This window comes from Limulus polyphemus, unplaced genomic scaffold (assembly GCF_000517525.1).
Source record: "Limulus polyphemus unplaced genomic scaffold, Limulus_polyphemus-2.1.2 Scaffold1760, whole genome shotgun sequence".
Lineage (NCBI taxonomy): Eukaryota > Metazoa > Arthropoda > Merostomata > Xiphosura > Limulidae > Limulus > Limulus polyphemus.
In genome coordinates, this window is record NW_013667370.1 from 194,400 (window position 1) to 214,839 (window position 20,440).

Below are 20,440 nucleotides of genomic sequence, written 5' to 3' on the forward strand. Positions count from 1 at the left end.
TGCAGTGGCATATGTCCGAGATGGAGTAGGGAACAATAGCTTCCGAGCCTCTGGTCTTCAAATGCTGTACCTCTTTCTCCTCCACCCACTTAGGGCAAGACCTAAAGTAAGGGGGGGTGGGAACCACTACAATTAACACAGTGCAGTTCCAGTTTACATTCATAGGTGTCGTGGTCCTTGCCACCACAACGAGCACACGTCATAGAACCATGACAAGATGTCATTGAATGATCGAATCGCTGGCACTGAAAACATCGGAGAGGGTTGGGAATATAGGGTCGTACCTTACATTTCAAATAACCTGCCTTAACAGAGGCCGGTAGACGTGGTGATGAAAATGTCAAAATAAGAACTGTGGTCTGCACCATAATACCATCCTGACGAGTGGAGATCCATTGAACAGCTGAAACTCCTTAGCTGGAGAGACCAGCAAGGATCTTAATGCACAAGTATGAATAGAGCCATTCTTTATTTCAACATATTTTGAAAAGTAAATACGCAACATGTTGGATATACAAGACTGTTTAGTTTATATAGTGATTTAATATTTAATGATTATTTAATTTTCATAACAAAAGTGTTAAAAGTTAATTATTTTAAAAGTAATAGTTATTACAAGTTGGTCAAGTAACTCTGTATGAGTAGAACATTGTGTATGCAGTTTGACTGTTGTATTAGGGTTTAGTAATATTGTTGATGTCATCTTACTTGAAGCTTCCAAGTTTTTCTATTTATGTGTAATATTGTTGCTTCTAGAGGGCTAGATAGTTCTAGATTTTTCTATCGAGTGTTACAAATATGTGCAGATACAACAAGTTAAGGAAGATATAAAAAAGTTAGTTAGTGAAAGAAAACGTGAAGTTAGCCGGTGTGTGAATGATTAACCTTAACGGGTGATTTCTGTAGTGTGTTTCACATTTGTATTGTAACAACAGAGACAGTAAAAATAAAGTAATCGAAACAGCCTGTGTGGACTTTTGACAAGAAAAGAGAATTAATTAGAGTTTTAGATATAATTATGATATCCTATCATGTGAAGAATTTTTGTATACAAGTTTGACTTGTTTTGAATATATATTATTTTAAAACAAGTGTATTGTGTGCTGTCCATTTATCGTTCAATTTTATTGCCAACAAGTCATAGCCACCTACTATAAAAGAATCCCATCCCATATTAAAAACTTGACACAATGAATTTGACTAGAATTAATTTTTACAACTTTTAATACAAGTGCAACAGTTGCAACCTTTTACAGAGTTACATTCAAAATTTATTTAAACTACTTCATTATCAATGTATACGAATAAGCTTGGTATCAAAACATAGTTAATAAATCAAATTTTAATATAAGTTTTAAGTTCTTAATTTTATAAGAAAATATTAAAAAAAAAACTCAAACCTTCCCTAGAATGAGAATTGTGATGTTTGCCCTCTAGGCCTTCCCTCTTTAATTTATTTATCATCCCTGCCAGAAGTAAAGAATTTAACATAAATTGCTCATTATAGAATAGAAAATAATAGATAAATTATTAAGTTTTTCTGGAAAAAAAACACTTGGTATTTATTCAGAAGGTTTTAGGGATTATGCAAATAAAATTTGAAAATTTTCAGAGGAAAAAAAGTATTTTTAATCTTAACATATAATTACAGGCAAAGTTTTAGTAAAATTACTTAAATAAAAATTCTGATTTTTCGTTTTTGGTATTTGTATCTTAAGGTTTCTATTTTTGAATTGGATCATAGTTTGTTTGTTTTTTGCTGATAGCTGTTGATTTTCTTTGATGGGGATTAATAATGACTACGATATTTTGTATTGGGTAATACATATCTATTCCATATGAAGGATTAACTACACTTTATAACAACAATCTGCATATGCTAATGCTGTGGGGTACTGTTCCACATGGGTTCTATAGCATCACATTTAGAATCTATATATTTTTGGCTCATGACAAATATATTACTATTTTAATTCAATGCCACCATGGGTGAATTTATGGATGGAGGAATGTATCACAACCCATTTGAAGAAAACATATCCATATAGCAAAATGGCTGAGAATCAAAGCTGAGAGCACATAAATTTCAAAGACAACTTTCTGTAACATAGAAAATAGCAATATCAGAGGAGAAAGCAGCACAAATACAGAAAAATGGAAAAATTCATCTGTACAATATCCATCATATGCATGGCTATAGCCATCAGAGTTTGGAAACTGGTCATCCAAGAATTGTACTTGCAATTACTAATATGATAGCTGAGTAGCTGTTAAAGTCCCACTTTCTTCTTCTTTTTTATATATGTATTTTTGTATTTTAAGTTATCTGTTTTAAATTTACCTACTACAGTTAAACTACTAGGCATAATATGGTTCCCATCAGCCACTGTGCTTGAACAAAAATATATATCTTTGCTATCTTGTGTCTTTTTTTTAAATATCCTGTCAAATACATTACTTGCCTTAATTATTTCTTGTATACTACTGCAGGGATTATGTATTTTTTGGTTTATGTAATCACTTCATAACCAAATTCCACAAGAAAACATTATATACGTTGAAGTAACTTTTTAAAACATTTTATGCATTTTTAACTCCTGATGCAGATACTCGTAAATTTGGTGGCTGTCATAATTTGTTCCAAAAATGTAATATCAGTATTACGTGTAAACTAGTATTTCTTACACAGAGATATTTCACATTGTTTTAATGATATCTTTTTTTTCTTTGTTTACTACTTCACATGAATGTCTGTTACATTTAAAAAAAAATTAACCTTTTTTCTAACATATGACATGAACACACCAACTGTTAAATATTTGTAACACTTTTAGGATGGTGTTTGAATATGGAAATTTTACAGCATTTAAGTTTACATATAACTGTTAGCTTTCACAGATGTGTTTTGACAGATATCTTTGAGATATATTGAGCAATCAAGTAGGACATTCACGATGTTCAAAAGAAATATACTTCAATATGAAGCATTTCTCTCTGATAGACACTTGAAGAATTCATCCACTTATGTTTCAAATTTTAAATACCTTGAGTTTAAATTCGTTTAAGCAAACTAAACTAAGAAAAATGTTAAAAATTGACTTACTGCAGTCTGCTTTCTCATCATCACCATCATTACAGTCAAGGTGACCATCACATCTCCATATTGATGGTATGCAGTCTCCATTAAGACAAGCAAACTGATTTGGCTTACATCTGTATTCTGAGTTAAAAACAAACTACATAAATATATTCTATTTACACATTATTTTTTAAGAAACAAACCTATTATTAAAAACACATGCAGTTAAGTAGGGGGACCTATACAACATACAGGATAATAATCAAATTGTAGTTGGATATAGATAAAATATGAACATAATATTAAAATGTTAAAATTCAAAGTACTTGCATAAACATAAATAATTAAAATATTCAAACAAAATTTTTAAGCACACAACTTAAAAACACTATTCTGAGATTGTCAACAGTCTCAAAATACTTTACATATTTCGACATCCAATCAAAAACAGTGCAAGCCATATATATATACAAAAGCCATTAGCCATGTAACTATTTAATTTACATACTGTACTTACAGAAGATCATGTCATCTGCATACTTTATGACTTGTTAACCCTTTATCCTTATTCAAGATACGACAATTATTTTTTAGTGTGTTTCATTATTTCTTCAGATTCTCTGATATTTCTAGCAATCATATCATTCGATTGAGCCAAAATAGCCGTTTTTTTGTCACTGAATGATATGACCAATGTGACTTGCATGTTCAGCTAGTGCAGAATTTTAACTTATGTTTTACTTTCTAAATTTCTTTTAGTTAGACCAATGTTTACCCAACCGCATAAACATTCAATTTTGTAATTACCCGTTTTCTCCATTACATTACTTACATCTTCAGTTTTATTTAATATCTGACTAATTTTATTCACAGGTCTATAAATCAGAATAAGGTTTTTATTTTGTATATTAAAACTAAAAAATAATTTACATGACAAATCTGACACATTTGGTAAAAACAACATTTGAAATCATATATTTTATCAAATGTTGACTTTAGCTTGCTTTCTTGATCATCATTTGTAATTTTACTAAATTTTCTCACGGATCTATCAACAATATTTGGTGAAAAACCTCTATCTAATACAAAGTATTTAATTAATAACAGTTCATTTTTCAAATTTTGTGGATTAGAACAAAGCTTTAATGATCTGTAAAAATATTTAATAACACTTCATTTTTTAAATATTCTGGATTAGAACATAGCTTTAAAGACCTGTAAACATAAGAATAAAAAGTTGACATTTTTTGTGAATTCATTTGAAACAACTCTTGATAAGGTGGCATGCTAACAGAAAAAGATTTATAATAAACAGTAGTTTTTTTAACTTACTTTTATTTTCCCTAACTAATACATCAATAAACAGAAAACTATTATTATTTAAAAAAAAAAGTTACTTTTGTTCAACCAAATGTTATGACTGCTACAAATATCAAAGAATCTACAAAAAAAATTATCATATCTTGAATAAGGATAAAGGGTTGGCAAGTCAAAAGTATAGAGATGGCGTGATCTTCTATAAATTCAATATGTAATTTAAATAGTTATATGACTAATGGCTTTTGTATATTATACATACAGGGTTAAAATTAGCAGGGGACCCAGGAGCCAATGGCCCCCAAAAATGCTTGCAGGCTGGTAAAATGTGTCTACTAGGTAGCCATCAAAGGTTTGACTCTACATAAATTGATCTATGTGTTTCTTAACCGTACAGAAATTATGACAAACCATAAATGGACCTTACTGAATTTATGAACACTTGTCACTATGAATGCCTGTGCAACGACTGTTTAACCCTCTCTCCACCGGGTACCCTTTACTGTGCATGACACAAGGTTTTAGTGTCTTACATTCAAGATTTTATTGAACTACTTTTTGTTTATGTTATACCAATTAGAATAGCATAAAATCTTAGCTAATAATCAATATTTTAATAGTGTACAAGCTTTAAGTTCTTATTTCTACAAGGAAATATATAAAAAAATCCTGAATTTCCACTAGTGTAACCCATGTGACACATTTTGTCTTAGCATGTCATCATCCCTATTTTATCCCTCGAAAATGTACAAAATTAAACGTAAAATACTCTCTATAAAATCGTTAATGCTCAAACAGACCATAATTTTTATAGCCTTCAATTTTGTTTGGTTACAAAGCTATTAAATAGAAAATCAGACCCCTCCTGCCACACCCACTTGTCACATCCTCTCTTTCACAATTCGTTGATAGTTCTCTCTTACGTTTCATAATATTTTACCTATAATCAATAGAAAGTCAAGGTTTTCATCTGTCATATGACGCATTGTAGCAACATCATTCCCATGGGAAAGTTAACGATTAGCTTGAATGAATTTGTAATGGATCTTGTCGCATATTTAGAAAGCCAGGAAAATTTGGAGAGGTAAGTGAATTTGTGTACTTTTTGCATTTTATTAGTCTATATTCTTTGGTGCATTAATTGATTAAATAAAAATTGTTAAGTGCATGTATTTTCTTTCATTATTTATCTTGATTATTTAAGGACATTACTTTAAAGTTGAACAAAAGAATAGATTATACTGGCAGTGATTTTTTCTGATAACCTCCACTACAGAGTACATTTCACAATGAGCTATATGATTGGCCCCTAAAATTGCATGTTTTGGGGACCTGGCTGGTTCCCTAAAAAAAGTTAAGAGTGAGCCCAAAAATTATATGATTGGACACCAAAACAAGTAGTGTGTCTGTTTTAATCATTTAAAATAAGAACATTACTGAAAAAAGTTTAAAAACATAATTCAATTCTTTTTAGCTATACATAAAATAAGGAAAATTTTGATTCATGTGTAGAAACAATTTGGTTCATGTTAGATTCAGAGAAAAATACTGGTTTAAGTTCAGGAAAAATAATTCAGTATTTGTTACTTACAAGATAAAAAAAGCAACAAACATTTAGAAACACGAATCATTTAACAATGGGTACATGTAAAAATAGAAAACTTTTGTGTGGAGTTAAAAAACAATTCAATTATCTTTAGGGAAGACAACAAGAAATATCTGTAGTAAATTAAAGTAAATCCTTTGTTAGTTTAGAAAAAATTTTTTTGCTAGCTAAAACATAATTATACAGCATATCCAAACCTCACCAATACTTTTTTAGATTGCCATAGATCAAGCAAGTTTATATTTTGATATATAGTCAAAAACAGTTAAGCAAATGTTTAAGAAAAATATATAAGTTAATTAGAGTTTTATAAGCTCAAGAAGTATATCTCTTTTTCAATACTGTTTTATAAGAAAAAAATAAACAATGACTAAAATTTAGTTTAGAAATTAACATTGATGTACAAACTAATCGCAACATATAAAACTGAATTTTGAATATCTATAATTTACATATTTTTATTGCATGTGTATGAAAATAGTGAACCATACAAGTCATATTCATACTAAGAGAAAACAGAAAATTTATGTTATATGAAAAAAAATCATAATTTTTTGTTAAGGTAGAAAAGGTTTTTATTTTGTAAAATGTGTTCTGGCTGTAACAGAACACAGCATATTATTAAACCTGTTTAATGATATTTTAAGGAAGAAAGGAATTAAAATTAAAAGTTGTGTGTTTCAAATTCTTATTACCTTGTATTCATGCAGCCAATATATACAAACATGTTACACATATACTACTATTCAAAATCTAATAAACATACCACAATCTGCCTCATCCGAACTAAGTGTACTATTATAGCCATCATTACAATCATTATCACGGTCACATCTCCATAGCTGAGGTATGCACAGACCATTGTTACATTTGAATGCATTTCCTGGACAAGGTGAGTCTTCTGATGCTGAAAGTCAAGTAAAGAAAAATATATATATATATTTTAACATAACAGAATTTCTGTAATAATGTATCAACTTCCCACAATAATAGCTAAAACTTCTGGACAGTATAAGCAAGCACTAATCAGTAGACTTAGAGTCACTAGTCCATGTAAAATGTTCAAATAAACTGTGAGTACATACACACAATAATGATAAACACTCATTCTTCAAATCAAAATACAGATATCAGTAAGAAGTGTAGGTTCACATGAATAACTCACATGTATTATATTTAAAAAAAGACAACTTTTGTAAGTTTGCATCACAAAGAAAATTTAAATCAAACCTTCTTTATAAAGAACAGTCCAGTGAAGTCCCTATATAGTGTCAAAGACAAAAAATGGTTACTAAAGTCTACTGAATTGACAAACTAATAAAATAGAGATGATGACAAAGCACATTTTGAGAACTGATTTAATCACACTATACTCTTAATATAATCTGCATAGGGGCATTCCAGAAATGTTAAAAGCTAACAGTCAAACTCTAAGTAATGCCTATTTCACTAACAATTGCTATGGTGTGTAGGTGAGTAGTTTATGGCAGGCACCCTTAAATTTGTTTTTAATATGGCTGTACAATTTTGTTGAAATTAATTTTCTTCTTTTTGGATATACAAGATGTCTTACCAAATGCTTTAGTATCTAAACCAAAGCCTGTGTAAAGAGAAGAAGTACAGGCAGTTTGTGTATATATATATATACTCAGGCTTTGGTTTAGATACCAAAGCATTTGGTAAGACGTCTTGTATATCCGAAAAGAAGAAAATTAATTTCAACAAAATTTTAAACTCACACACTGGCTACATTTATTAGTTATTTACATTGAACTCCAACCAAGCTTTATATATATATAGCTGTATTTATCAACTGCCTTTATATTAATACAAAACACTGCATCCACCAACTCAGAATGATCTAAGTACAGACAGTATGTGTACTATGATACTGATTTGCTATGGATGTTGTATCACACATAAAGGTTGTATTCAAAAGTTATTTTATCAGTCATAAGGTATATAATCATAAAATCAGGGGTGTGGAGTCATTACTCAGAATTTATAAAATTAGACATAACATAAAATGTGAAAAGCTTTTCTTGTGACCTTCAACAGCTCGAGTTACCTTTTAACATTAGACTAATTTCATCAGGACCAACTAATCCAAATACTCAGTTGTCTGTATTAGGAAAGCATCAAATAATGCCTCTATTAAACATGTATTTCCGTATCTCATAAGTTGAAATAAATTTCTTGTTATAATCTTTACACTACTTCACGTAATGTATGTTCTTTTACTTTCTCCTGGGATAAAACCAGTAATGGCCAAAACTTCAAATGTGTTTCAATAAGAGTATGATTGTCTGTTGTTCTAGGGTCTTGGTGAATGTTGCCACTTACACATTGTACAGAAAAACATACCTACTCATAGGCCAACAGTAAGTCAGTATTATATTTACTATTTTCATCAAACAACACATGGCCTTACTTCACACTAATATTTTAATTCAAGCAGGTTAAGTAATTTACTTTGATCCCCATATGTAAGAAGATTATCATTATTGTCATTATAGTGAAACCTTTTAACAAATTAATACTGTCAAAATATATGTATATTAAATAAATACACTTTTCTATGCAGTATACAAAGTACACACATGCTTGGTGATGCAATAAATAAGTAGCTTCCATCTGACTGTGAATTGGGGTATATGACAAAAAAACAAAACCAATCGTGATATGAAATTGCTATCTTTCACCTGCAGGATGACTCAGGATGTCTGAAAAGAATACACGACCAATGGTAATGTCACACAAATATCAGCTCATGCCTAGAAAATAACATAATATTGTTGATGATGTTACAGTGTTATCAACTTCTGCCTAGAGGGTGAATTGGGGTATTTGAAAATAAAACAATGCTGACTGTGATGTCACATTGTTATCAGCTTCTGCCTAGAGGGTGAATTGGGGTATTTGAAAATAATACAATACTGACTGTGATGTCACAGTGTTATCAGCTTCTGCCTAGAGGGTGAATTGGGGTATTTGAAAATAATACAATACTGACTGTGATGTCACAGTGTTATCAGCTTCCACATTAGGTTGATTCAGAGCATTTACAAAGAATGCACGTCTAGTAAAGGAAAGGGATAAGTAAAAAACCTCAAGACTATTGGTGATGTCAATATGTTTTCAAGGCACTTTCAACATACTGTAGAGGAGAACTTCTTCATTCCACTAAATTATATGTAAAAACTAGTCAGTTCTGCTTCAAACTAAGAATGTAAATATAACTAAAACAATAAAAGGCTTGATGTTGGGAATTTTTTTATAGTGAAATTATTTGTAATGATTCTCAAATTCAGGTTATTCACTGTCTTATTTAAGTGTAATTTATTCTAAGTGGTAGTTCAGACAAACGCTAAAATCAAAAGTTAGTGAATCTCATTTTACCATCAGCTACTTACCTGGGCTGCAGTCTTGTTCATCAGAGTTATCCCAACAGTCATTGTGGCCATCACAAATCCAAGAAGGACTTATACAGTTTGTTGTATATTTACAATTTACTAGCTCCATGTTCATGCTAGCCCTAAGAGAGCAATCTGGTTGAGCTACAGAAAGAACAAATTTATTCAGTCTTTAACAACTATGGGAAACAAGCCTAATGACTGATAGTTGTTTTATAAATTCACAGATAATTTATGATGTAGATAAATACTTTTTTACTTTTACATTTTGATTTTTTGAACTGTTGATAGATATTTAAAGAAATCACAGATTTTCAGTAGGTTTTTCTCCAACTTGTATTTGTATGATGTTCTTATCATTAGTACGACCACTGTCAAGTAGACAAAGTTTAGACTGAAACTTAATGTAACATTACTTGACTATGATCATCACACCAGTTATCAAAAATTTCAGAAAAAACTTACTGAAAAGTTGTGATTTCTTCAAACTATTTTACTTTGTTTTCTAAATACCAATTCTATGAAGACAATATAATGTTGATTATAACAGCATTAAATAATATTTTTAATGAGTTATCATTGTTATGCTCATATTTTTTATAAGTACAGGTTAAAGCTTTTCTTGAAATAAGATGAATAGTGAACAACAGAATGTTTTAGGCATTTAAGAGCCTAAAATCACATATTAACATTCAAAGCTTCAAATGCCATTAATAACCTCTTACACCAAACATAAGAAACTATAAAGAAAACCATTTTTTTTTCATCCATGTAAATGGAAGCTAAGATGTTTAAGAAAATATATTTATAAAGTCATAACTAACTGCAATTCATTTCATCAGTAGCATCTGGACAGTCTGGATCCTGGTCACAGCGGTAACTAATGTTGAGACACGGTCCTCGTGTACACTTGAACTCATCTTCATTACAAGTACAGTTAGATTCATCAGAGTAATCTCCACAGTTATCTTCTTTGTCACAGATTAGCTTGTTGGAAACACAACGGTTATTGGAACAGTGAAAGAACCCTGTATGACATGTCCTGGTAGCTGCAAGAAACAAACAAAAAACAATACAATATTTATACTAGTAAAGAACTCTGTGACATGTTATAGTTGTTTTAATAATAAAAAGCATAAAATGTACATTTATTATGCATATTCATAACAACAGAGAAAGAACCACATCCTAGAAGTCATAAAAGAAAACAAGTTAAACATGTTACTAGAATATTAAAACAACAATGTAATAACCATTTGTAAAATCTAGTATTTGTAGCCATAAGACAAGTTATATATATATATATATATATATATATATATATTATCATTATACAATGTTATAAGAATTTTGCATATTAGATGCCAGTACTTATACAACAACCAGTCACCCAACAATGAAACATCCACATATAGCAGTCCTGGTAGCTGTAAAAATAAACAAACTACATATATTTCAAAAAATGCACCATAACTGAATAAAATAGATAATATAACAATTTTTAACTCTAGATTTCTGGAATTAGAGGTTGTTATTTTACATAGTTTAGGAGTTATTTCTAGTAATAGCTCTTGTTAGCATTTAAAAAAATGTTGAGAAGATAGGAGCATTGTTTGTTAAGTTTTGGTTGCTATAACAAAACAGAAATAGGTTACAGCTTAAATGATGAAAACTGGCAAAGCATTAGAAACTAATAGGTCTAAAATCTGTGATAAAAATCACATAAACTGCAAACGTTTTTTTTTTTTGGGGGGGGGGTCAAAATTATATATGTGTAAAAATAGCATTTCAGGTTGATATTTTGTGTCCCACAAGCCACTTCCCAGTCCTGGTGTTGTAACAACACATTAAATAGAATGTTTACTATTTTAATTAGAAAAGAGGATAACTCTGGACAATCACCATATTCAACTCATAACTCAACCTCTTTCAAAAAAGTAATGTGGATTACCATGTAAAACTACTATCTTCAAATAAATTCTAAATGTAACAATATCAGTAATAAAACTTGTATCAACAAACACATCCTAAAGTCACTAAGTATGAAGAAGTATAGAAAACATTATACCACAATAATTTATGTTCTCATCACTCTTGTCTGGACATTCAGCAACACCATCACAGGTGAGTTGAAAAGGAATACATACACCAGTTCCACACTCAAACTCAGTATCTGTGCAGTTAGCTAGTTTAACTGTAAAGAGAATTTCACTAATCAATATTCTATTTTCTTTTTATTTTATACAACTTCATTAAAACATCATTTTAACAAACCTCCCCATAACACAACAATTTATAATTTCATTAACATGCCAGTCTTCCTTGTAACCATTTTACTGATTTATTCTATAATAATGTGCCATAATCTAATATTTATTCACTATGGATAATAGTATTATTGACTTACTTCTGCTATTAATTTTTATATACTCACAAATTGTTAACTTGCTCCTTTTTGAGATATCCAATATTCATACAATAGATCAAATCCATTTAAAAATGGTTAGTTATTTGTAAACTGTTAACCAACCTAGATCTCTTAAGTTATTGGATACTTATGCATTGTTAACTCAATGAAATCTTTCACTAAGTAATCAGTTATTTGTACAATATTAATGCACTTAAATCAATCAAGTTATCGGACGTTTAGGCATTATCAACTTATTTACATCTATTTACTTATCAAGTTTTTGTATATTATTAAATCTTTCCATTAAATCTCGGTCGAATCAACAGAGTTCGTAACCATTTCATACTTGTTACAGTTTCCATATTATAATTTTTAATACAGTACGTGTATCTCCGCAAAAATTACATTTTCTTAATCAATTATATTTAATAAAGATTTGTCTGTGAATATATCTAGTAGTTTTGTTTATTTGTCCAAGAGCAAAGTGAGTATATTTAATAGAGACTTGTTTTATTGCCCTCTGAACTGTCTACATTAATACTACCACCATGAGTATACCTCATCAAAATATTTTCATTATTATTCTTTATTTACCTAATCTAACCTTATCTAACCTAAACAGATTATAACTTTTACATTTTAGTTACTTTTATGATAATAAATAAAGAATATACATGAAAAACAAAAAATAGAGTACTTACCTGGGTCTATTTTTTATGCCATCGACTGTCGATGACACTTAACCCTACATTTTCATACTTATGGTACTACTGTATTAAATAATTTTATATTTAATTAAATAATGCATCAAATAACATAGAATAATAACATGCAAAAAGTCCCATAACTATCAAAATATTTCTGACTTTCTAACTATGTGATAAAAGCCAGTAAAAACTCAGCTAAGCTCGTTGATGCGTTTTCCATGGGAATAAGGTTGGATTTGAACTGGAAGCAAAACAGAATTCTCTGTATGGAACATAAAGTAATATAATAAATAATTTGATAGATTAAAATCTAGTATTAAAGTTAAGAGTGAACTATTGGCAATTTGTGAAAGATGGGCATGGCAAGTGGGGTCTGATTTTCTATTTGATGGCTCTGTAACCATATAAAATTAAGGCTATAAAAATTATTTTGCCTGAGTGATGATGACATTATAATGAGCAATTTATGTTAAATTTCATACTTCTTGGACAAATAAATTAGAGAAGTGGGGATAATTTCAGATCAAATGTCACAATTCTCACACAAAGATAAATTGAGAATTTTTTAAAAATATTGCCTTACAAAATTAAGAACTTAAGACTTATATAATGTCATAGTAAACATTTTCCTAAACTGAAAATGTATTTCTGATTGAAACTTACCTACTCTCACAAAAAAACTTTCTTGACTAGTACTGCCCTCTATTGGTGCAAATGTTTTGCTAGCCACCAGCTTTGCAAATCACACTGGAAATGGGGAGGACAGGTGGGAACTATAAAAGCAAAAACATGATAGGCCAATGTACGTGGGGGAGAAGGCATATCGATCCCTTGAATGCAATTGTTTCCCAAAACAATTAGCAAGAACCCCAATATCCAGGTAAATAGGAAAACTAAAGAATGACCTAAAGTTTAATTCCCTAGGATGGCATGGATAGAATCTTAAATGAAAACAGGAGACAAAGACAAAACACAACATACCTGATTAATCAAGTCTAGAAAGGGAGAAGGAGGCCTGGGTAAGACTCCCGGAAATGACACATGACTGATAAATATATTCAAGACAGGGGAAAAAAGGCTGCCTACAGTCAGATCCATCCACACAGACACACCTAAGTGCTGGTATGATACGATACTCATCAGGTTATTCAGAATGTTGCCTGAAATTATACAATTCCCTACGAATCACAGCCATCACGTCAGTGGCTGATAACTGTGTTACCGACCACATCTATGGGATGGTAAATCTGATATAGCAATAACAGCAGTGGTAATCGTCACCACCAGAAATTGTGAGGGCATACCTCACAAAGTCGAAAACTTGAACAAAAAATAGAAAAGTGAGAGTAGATAATGAAAACCAATGGTGTTTCTCCACAAAAAAATGGAAGAATGACAATAACTGAATTAGAAAAATACATGAAAGTTAAAACACATGGATATAATAACTAAATCGTTAGTGAAAACAAACACATCTGCACAGTAAGACTGCTAATCAAGAAGTGATTAACAAGTGTATGATTAGAGAGGGCACTAGTTACAATAAGGGTAATGTCACACTCCTATTGGTGGAGGGTTGCTCATTTACACGTTAATATGTAGAAAGAAGTGGAAGTTGCAAAGCTAGTGGCAAGCAAAACATTTGTGCTGATAGAGGGCAGTAATAGTCTAGAAAGATTTTTGTGAGTGAAGATTAGATATTGTATCAAAAATTTGGATTATTAGCTATGTTTCTATGCCAAGTTTATTTATATATCACATTAAGAAAGTTGTTTAATTAAATTTTGAAGGAAACTCAGTAAAACCTCCTGACATGCACACAAAATAATGCTCATTCTGAAAGAGTTAACTCATTTCTAGCTATCATTATATTTTTAAGATATTACTTCAATTCATTATTCATGGATTAGATATTTGTCTGATATGCAAAAATTAATAACTTATCATAATTTCAGTTTAGTACTAAAGAAAGTCTAAAGTATTTTATGCATTACAGATTATCATAGTATACTACATTACTAATTTCCTGCTATGACTTATTTACCTGATAGTTTCTCAACAAATGAAAATCCATGGTGTTTCTCACTTACCACCACAGCGTTTCCCTCCAGGAAGCAAGATTTTTCCAGGAGAACAAGAACAGTTAACTGTACCGTCTATGTCAACACTACATTTGTCTTCACATCCTCCATTCATGGAAAGACATGGATTCAGAGAGCCTGAATAAAAAAAAATCAAACAAAATTCACCATACACGACATATGTATTTTTCTTTTAACATGTCTTGCACAAATGGAACTGATAATTTTATATACCTCGTCTAGCATACGTTAAATGTTTCTTGCTAACACTTGGTTAATTCAGTGACAGCAAAAATATTTCCAACACCTTTCCCAGACTAAAACTGACAGAAATCACAACTTATTTCACACAAAAACTTATTGGAAAAGAACAAACAAACAAAGATTTTACACTTTTCATTGTACTTCCCCCCCCCCTACCAAATCTTGGACAATATTACATCCTTTTACATTCATGGCATTTCGTTATTCACATTTGTTGAGACTGTAGAAGTTCTGAGCAAACATTTATAAATATCAGGTTATTTTTGTTTCAGTTAATGTAACTTATCATCAAGGCTTCTCTTCAGGTCATTTTGCAGACAAGAAGTTACAATACAATTTAGCAAGTCATTAGCCTTCAATTTTTAGCACAATTTGTTCTTATTACCATTACATGAGACTTATAATAGCCATTTTGCCAAATTTGGGTACCTCAAAAGTTTGATTGTACAGATGTTTTAACCCTTGAATCCACTGATTGTATTCAGGCTTTGCATCCCTGTCTTTTCAATAGACACAGTGACCCATGTCGATGCAGATTTCAAGTGGAATTAAACCATGTGACGTCACGTCAGCAAGCAGCTCGGAGTAGCTTGATGGTAATGTAATTCGATAGCATAACGTGAGCCCCACATTCCCCAAGTGGTTTGAGACTTATATTGGCACGATTAGTATTGAGACATGGTTCAAAGAGCAATAAAACAATAATATTTAAGTATAAATATATATGTACTGTTAGGAGTTTAAATCTAATTAGGATAAACAAATGTAGTTCGATGTCACAATTTGAAGTCATTCTAGAAAGAAAAAAGTATAACTTAGATTTATTTAGATTTTTTTTAGTAGTTACGAGGTTGATCAAAATTGATCAACCTTGTATAAAGTTAGAGTAGAGAAAATAACAGATAAAATATAAAGTTTTACCGAAAAAAAAAAAAACGTTTGAAATGTATTTAGGAGGTTTTAGATATTATGCATATTTCAGATATTTTAATCTTAACATGAAAATCACTTTGCACTCGGACTATTCATGGACAAATCTTTTTTCAGTTTATTAAAAATACTTCACTAAAACATCTGATTTTTTGAATGTAAGATACTTGTAATTTTACTAAAAGTCTGCCAAATTTTGTGAAGATACATATACCATATTAAAAGTTAGTAGTATCAAAACTATAAAAACTTTAAATGTACACAAAGTGGTCACGTGGTTGGGCAATTCGACTGAACCGGTGTAGAGAGAGTTAAGTAGAAGCTGATAAACCAACTGCAGTAAGTTATGCCATACCTAAGTCATTTGAACCACAAAGCCCAAATGTATTAGACATGAAGATCAGCTCTCAGTAAATGACTACTCCTGGAAGAAGATACGTGCTGCATGTATGCCCTAAATTCCTGCAGGCTACTAAGATTTTTCAAACTCCAAAATCAACCTTGCCTACAACTTCCAGTCTCCCAACTACCAGACCACAAAGCACTTCAGATCTTCACCATAACAGTAGTAACACCAACACAAATCACTTAAGTACCGATCTAAGCTCCATCTCCAACAAGATCACCTGAGAAAATCCAACAACCAAGTATCTATGCAGATGCTACAAGACTGAAACCATCAGCCTGACCACCATCCCCATTGAAGATTTTGTCACCCTTGTAGCAGATTCCACACTTGCTGCCCATGCAGACAAGGCTGCAAATCCTAACAGAAGTTTGTTCAGCTGCCCACTTTCACTTCCCAAACCTCAATGAATACATTAATAATTTTCACTCAAACCTCTCATTAAAAGCCAAAATAACAAAATAAGGAAGCTAATAAAAGAAAAGCAAGAATTAAGAAGGAAAAATTTCTGTGCCTTAAAACAAAACAATTTCCTATTTTATTGAAAAATTAAATCTTTTGCAACAACGTTTCCTTACAGTAAAGCCACAATATCAAATATGACTCAATGCAATGACAGAGGAAGAAAAAGAAATCTATTTTACAGCTATTATGAAGATTCAGTTCTCATCCCTAACCTCAATAACCTTGATGCAGATAATTTTAATAAAGTCAATAAACATATGTAACAGATAACCACATCATATACAATCATTTACATCCAAAAACCTATATATATCCTAGCCCATCAATCCAAGCCAATACTACCACAAGCCCCATTTATAAAAACTATGCTAGAAATACAGCCAATGTTGACCATTAGGTCAAAGAGGTACATGTTGAGTTTGTTTGCAAGTTGACCATGCCTCACAGGGAAGCTATTTTTCAGGTATGTGAAAATGCTTACATACAGAATTTCTCCACATTTAAAGTCTGATAATGTTTACAGAAACACAGCTGAAAGCTTTCCAAACAAAAAGGTGTTTTTAATTATGGAGAAATCCACTGTAAACTTTTTACATATCCGTAACTCATGTTGAGCCAAAACAACATAGATGACATTGTAGATTAGCACATGTAACTTATACAGCTTTGACAGGAATTAATAAAAACATTATTATTTGGAAAGTATTTCCTTTAAAAGGTATTTCATTGTATCATGTTTGTTTGCTAACTATACGTATAGTGATTTACAGTAAAGTATGCTAATTAAACTGGACTGGTCTGATATAAAAATGTTAACATGAAAACTTACAATGCCACAATTTCATTACAAAAATATTTCATCAAATGCACACAGTAAGCTATCACCATTAAAACATTAATTGTTCAGAAATGTTCACCTAACAAATAGTAAACTATCAATCTTAAGAAGAACTAAAAATTATTACACAAAATATGCAATACACTCTCAGCCCCACAAACATGAAACAAATTACACACAAAGTATTTTATCACCATACTTATTAAAATAATTCATAAAACAAACATCACTACCAATCATAACCACAATAAAAAAAAAAAGGATTCCATGAATTAAGTAACATTCTAGTAACCTTATAAATAATTTAAAAGGAGCTTACAGGAAATATGCTGAGCTCTATCAAACTTGTAGTCAATTAAAAGATTCTCAAAAATGTGCCATATTTCCTCAACCTGAATATGAATATAAAATTATTCAATGCAGTACATCATACTCTATGTATCTTGCAATTATTTTCATGGAAAACCAATTTAAATGTAACTGTAAAAAAAAAATAAAGATATGAACACATATTATAAACATACAATCATTTGCATCCTCGGCAACAGCAGTAATTCCCATTGGTCGAGCAATGTTCTTCCGCAATATATGGACCTCTTCGCCAGTATACTTGTTTGCTCTCAGCACAGCATGAGCCACCCAGTCTGTCCAAAAGATGTAGTCTCCATACACAGCTAGGTCAAATGGATGTTTAGGATCTTCTAGCTTTAAAACCTAATGCATACAATATATGGTTTACTGCATAACAGAATCTTTTAGCATCATAATGAACAATATTATCAAGGCTATATCTAAGCTTACTTCACAAGGCAAAACAATATATTTCAGGAGTCTATAAACTATTTCTGGACTTATTCAGTTCTGATAACTATTTTGTAAGGTCTTGAGTCTTTTAACTGTTCAAAATGTTACTTAATACATAAAAAGCCTTTAATAGTCTTGAGAGTCAAACTTTAATAAACACACCAAAGAAAACGTATATTTATGAACATCAAGTACATAAAAACATCAAACAACACAATAAACTGTGTGATATCAGCAGTTTTTTAAACACACAAAAAATTTTAATATACAAGTAATTTTACCAACTGAAAAAAATTAAATATTCATAGCATTTTGTAACTTTAAAAAGTATACTGTTTAAGTTTCCCTATGATTCTTTAACAAACTTGGTATCTTATTTTGTTGTTCAATCCATAAGTACAAATAGAGCTTAGATATTAACCATTTAACATGAAACTGACACAATATGACAGTGATTAATTTTTTTCTTTTTCTTTTTTTTTCAATCTATGATGGAACAATTTAATAAAAATAAAACTCATAGTTTTAGCAACTTGCTTGGTTTCTGTGCTGTCTTTTGAGTCAGATTTATTTAATGTAATAATTTCATGGAGTATTAAAAAAATCCAACTTTGACTTTTTTTTTCTGAGAAAAAGTTTCCATTCAGTTTATAGTCATTTATATGTTGTTTTTTTTGTTAAAAACATACTGAAATCAGATACTAGTAAATATTCTGGTGTTCATTATATATATTATGTTTAATTCAATAAACACATCGTTATTAATATTGAAATTAAAGATACAGTATTCAGCTATCAATGTGTACTTTAACCCTCAAATTACAAACTTGTTTTATACCACTCACTATTGGTGGGATTCACATACTGCATCATATTGTATAATTTCATATTTTGCCTTTTACAACACTCAATGTTACGAACTCACCAAACAAACTGGATGAATATATAATACATAGGTGACTCCAGCAGTAATTAGTGGGATTAACTGAATACTGATGGTTATTTTCCTCAAGAAAGCCATGGACTCACAAGCAATTTGATGTATAAACAGTTATTAAAAATATGTTTATAATACTGATATGGACCTCTTTAGTAATTCTAGAGTTAACTACATTGCCTTGGCAGAATAAAATTATCACTCCTGAAAAGAATGGCACTGCCCATTACTCATACTGCCCACCAATTCAGAGCAGTTGAGGATGAAACCAGTTGATATCATGCCAAATTGCATCTTAGCATTATCCAATGCACATGGTAATGCAACTAAATACCAGTATCCAAGTGTGTGGAATGTACATCTCATATAATTCACTATCATTGACATAAAACCATTGTACTGTTAATTCTTCGTGGCTGCTCAACTTATTCTGCCAGGGCACTGTACAAAAGACTTTAATGCCACAATCAAAATTTAGATTTTTTTTTTCAAGACTGAGTATTTACCTACTTAAAATATACTTAGGGAAGTTTGTATAACACAAAATCCTAAGATTCCTTTTATATATATTTTGTAAACAAATAAAAATGCAGTTTACACAATAGCTTTTTTTTTTTATAATGAGCTAGAATAAAGCAAACCACTCTTCTTAAGTTATAGTCAAGTATGTAATAATATAATGAATATAAAACACACATTAACTTTCTAGCTATAGGCTTGGTCGATTTGCCGGAGTTTGTGACCCAAAATTGACCGTTAGTTTCCATGATATAATTTCTAATATGTTTTGTGTATCTTCATGAAATTTCAAAAGCTTATAGTAAACATTGTCTTCTGTAGACAGAAAAATTAGAATTTTGAATGAAACATTTTTACTAAAAATTTCTCTGTGAACATAAGGAGGCAAAGTGTTAACTGCTCTGAGTGCAAAGTTATTTTCATGTTAACATTAACAATTCTTCACTTCATCTGAAAACTGTTGAATTTCATTTGCATAATCTCTAAAAACCTCCTAAATAAATTTCAAACATTTTTTTCAGTAAAACTTTATATATTTTCTGTTATTTTCTCTACCCTAATTCTGTACTAAGTGGGTCAACTTGACTGATCTCATAACCACCATAAAAAAATATATGAAATAAAGCCAATTCAGCCTTTTTTTCCTTTTTAGAATGATTTCATA

General features: G+C 30.5%; 1 protein-coding gene across 1 annotated transcript in view; it reads right to left on the reverse strand.

Moving 5' to 3' along the window:
• Window positions 1–20,440, reverse strand: part of LOC106464851 (prolow-density lipoprotein receptor-related protein 1-like) — a 141,039-nt gene that overhangs the window by 93,813 nt on the left and 26,786 nt on the right. Inside the window, exons 10-16 of the mRNA XM_013925008.2 lie at window positions 18,041–18,230; window positions 14,623–14,751; window positions 11,484–11,609; window positions 10,240–10,464; window positions 9,416–9,559; window positions 6,769–6,909; window positions 3,104–3,220 (exon numbers count right to left, since the gene is read on the reverse strand). Of these exons, the coding sequence (XP_013780462.1) occupies window positions 3,104–3,220; window positions 6,769–6,909; window positions 9,416–9,559; window positions 10,240–10,464; window positions 11,484–11,609; window positions 14,623–14,751; window positions 18,041–18,230 (1,072 nt within the window). The remainder of the gene's footprint in view (window positions 1–3,103; window positions 3,221–6,768; window positions 6,910–9,415; window positions 9,560–10,239; window positions 10,465–11,483; window positions 11,610–14,622; window positions 14,752–18,040; window positions 18,231–20,440) is intronic.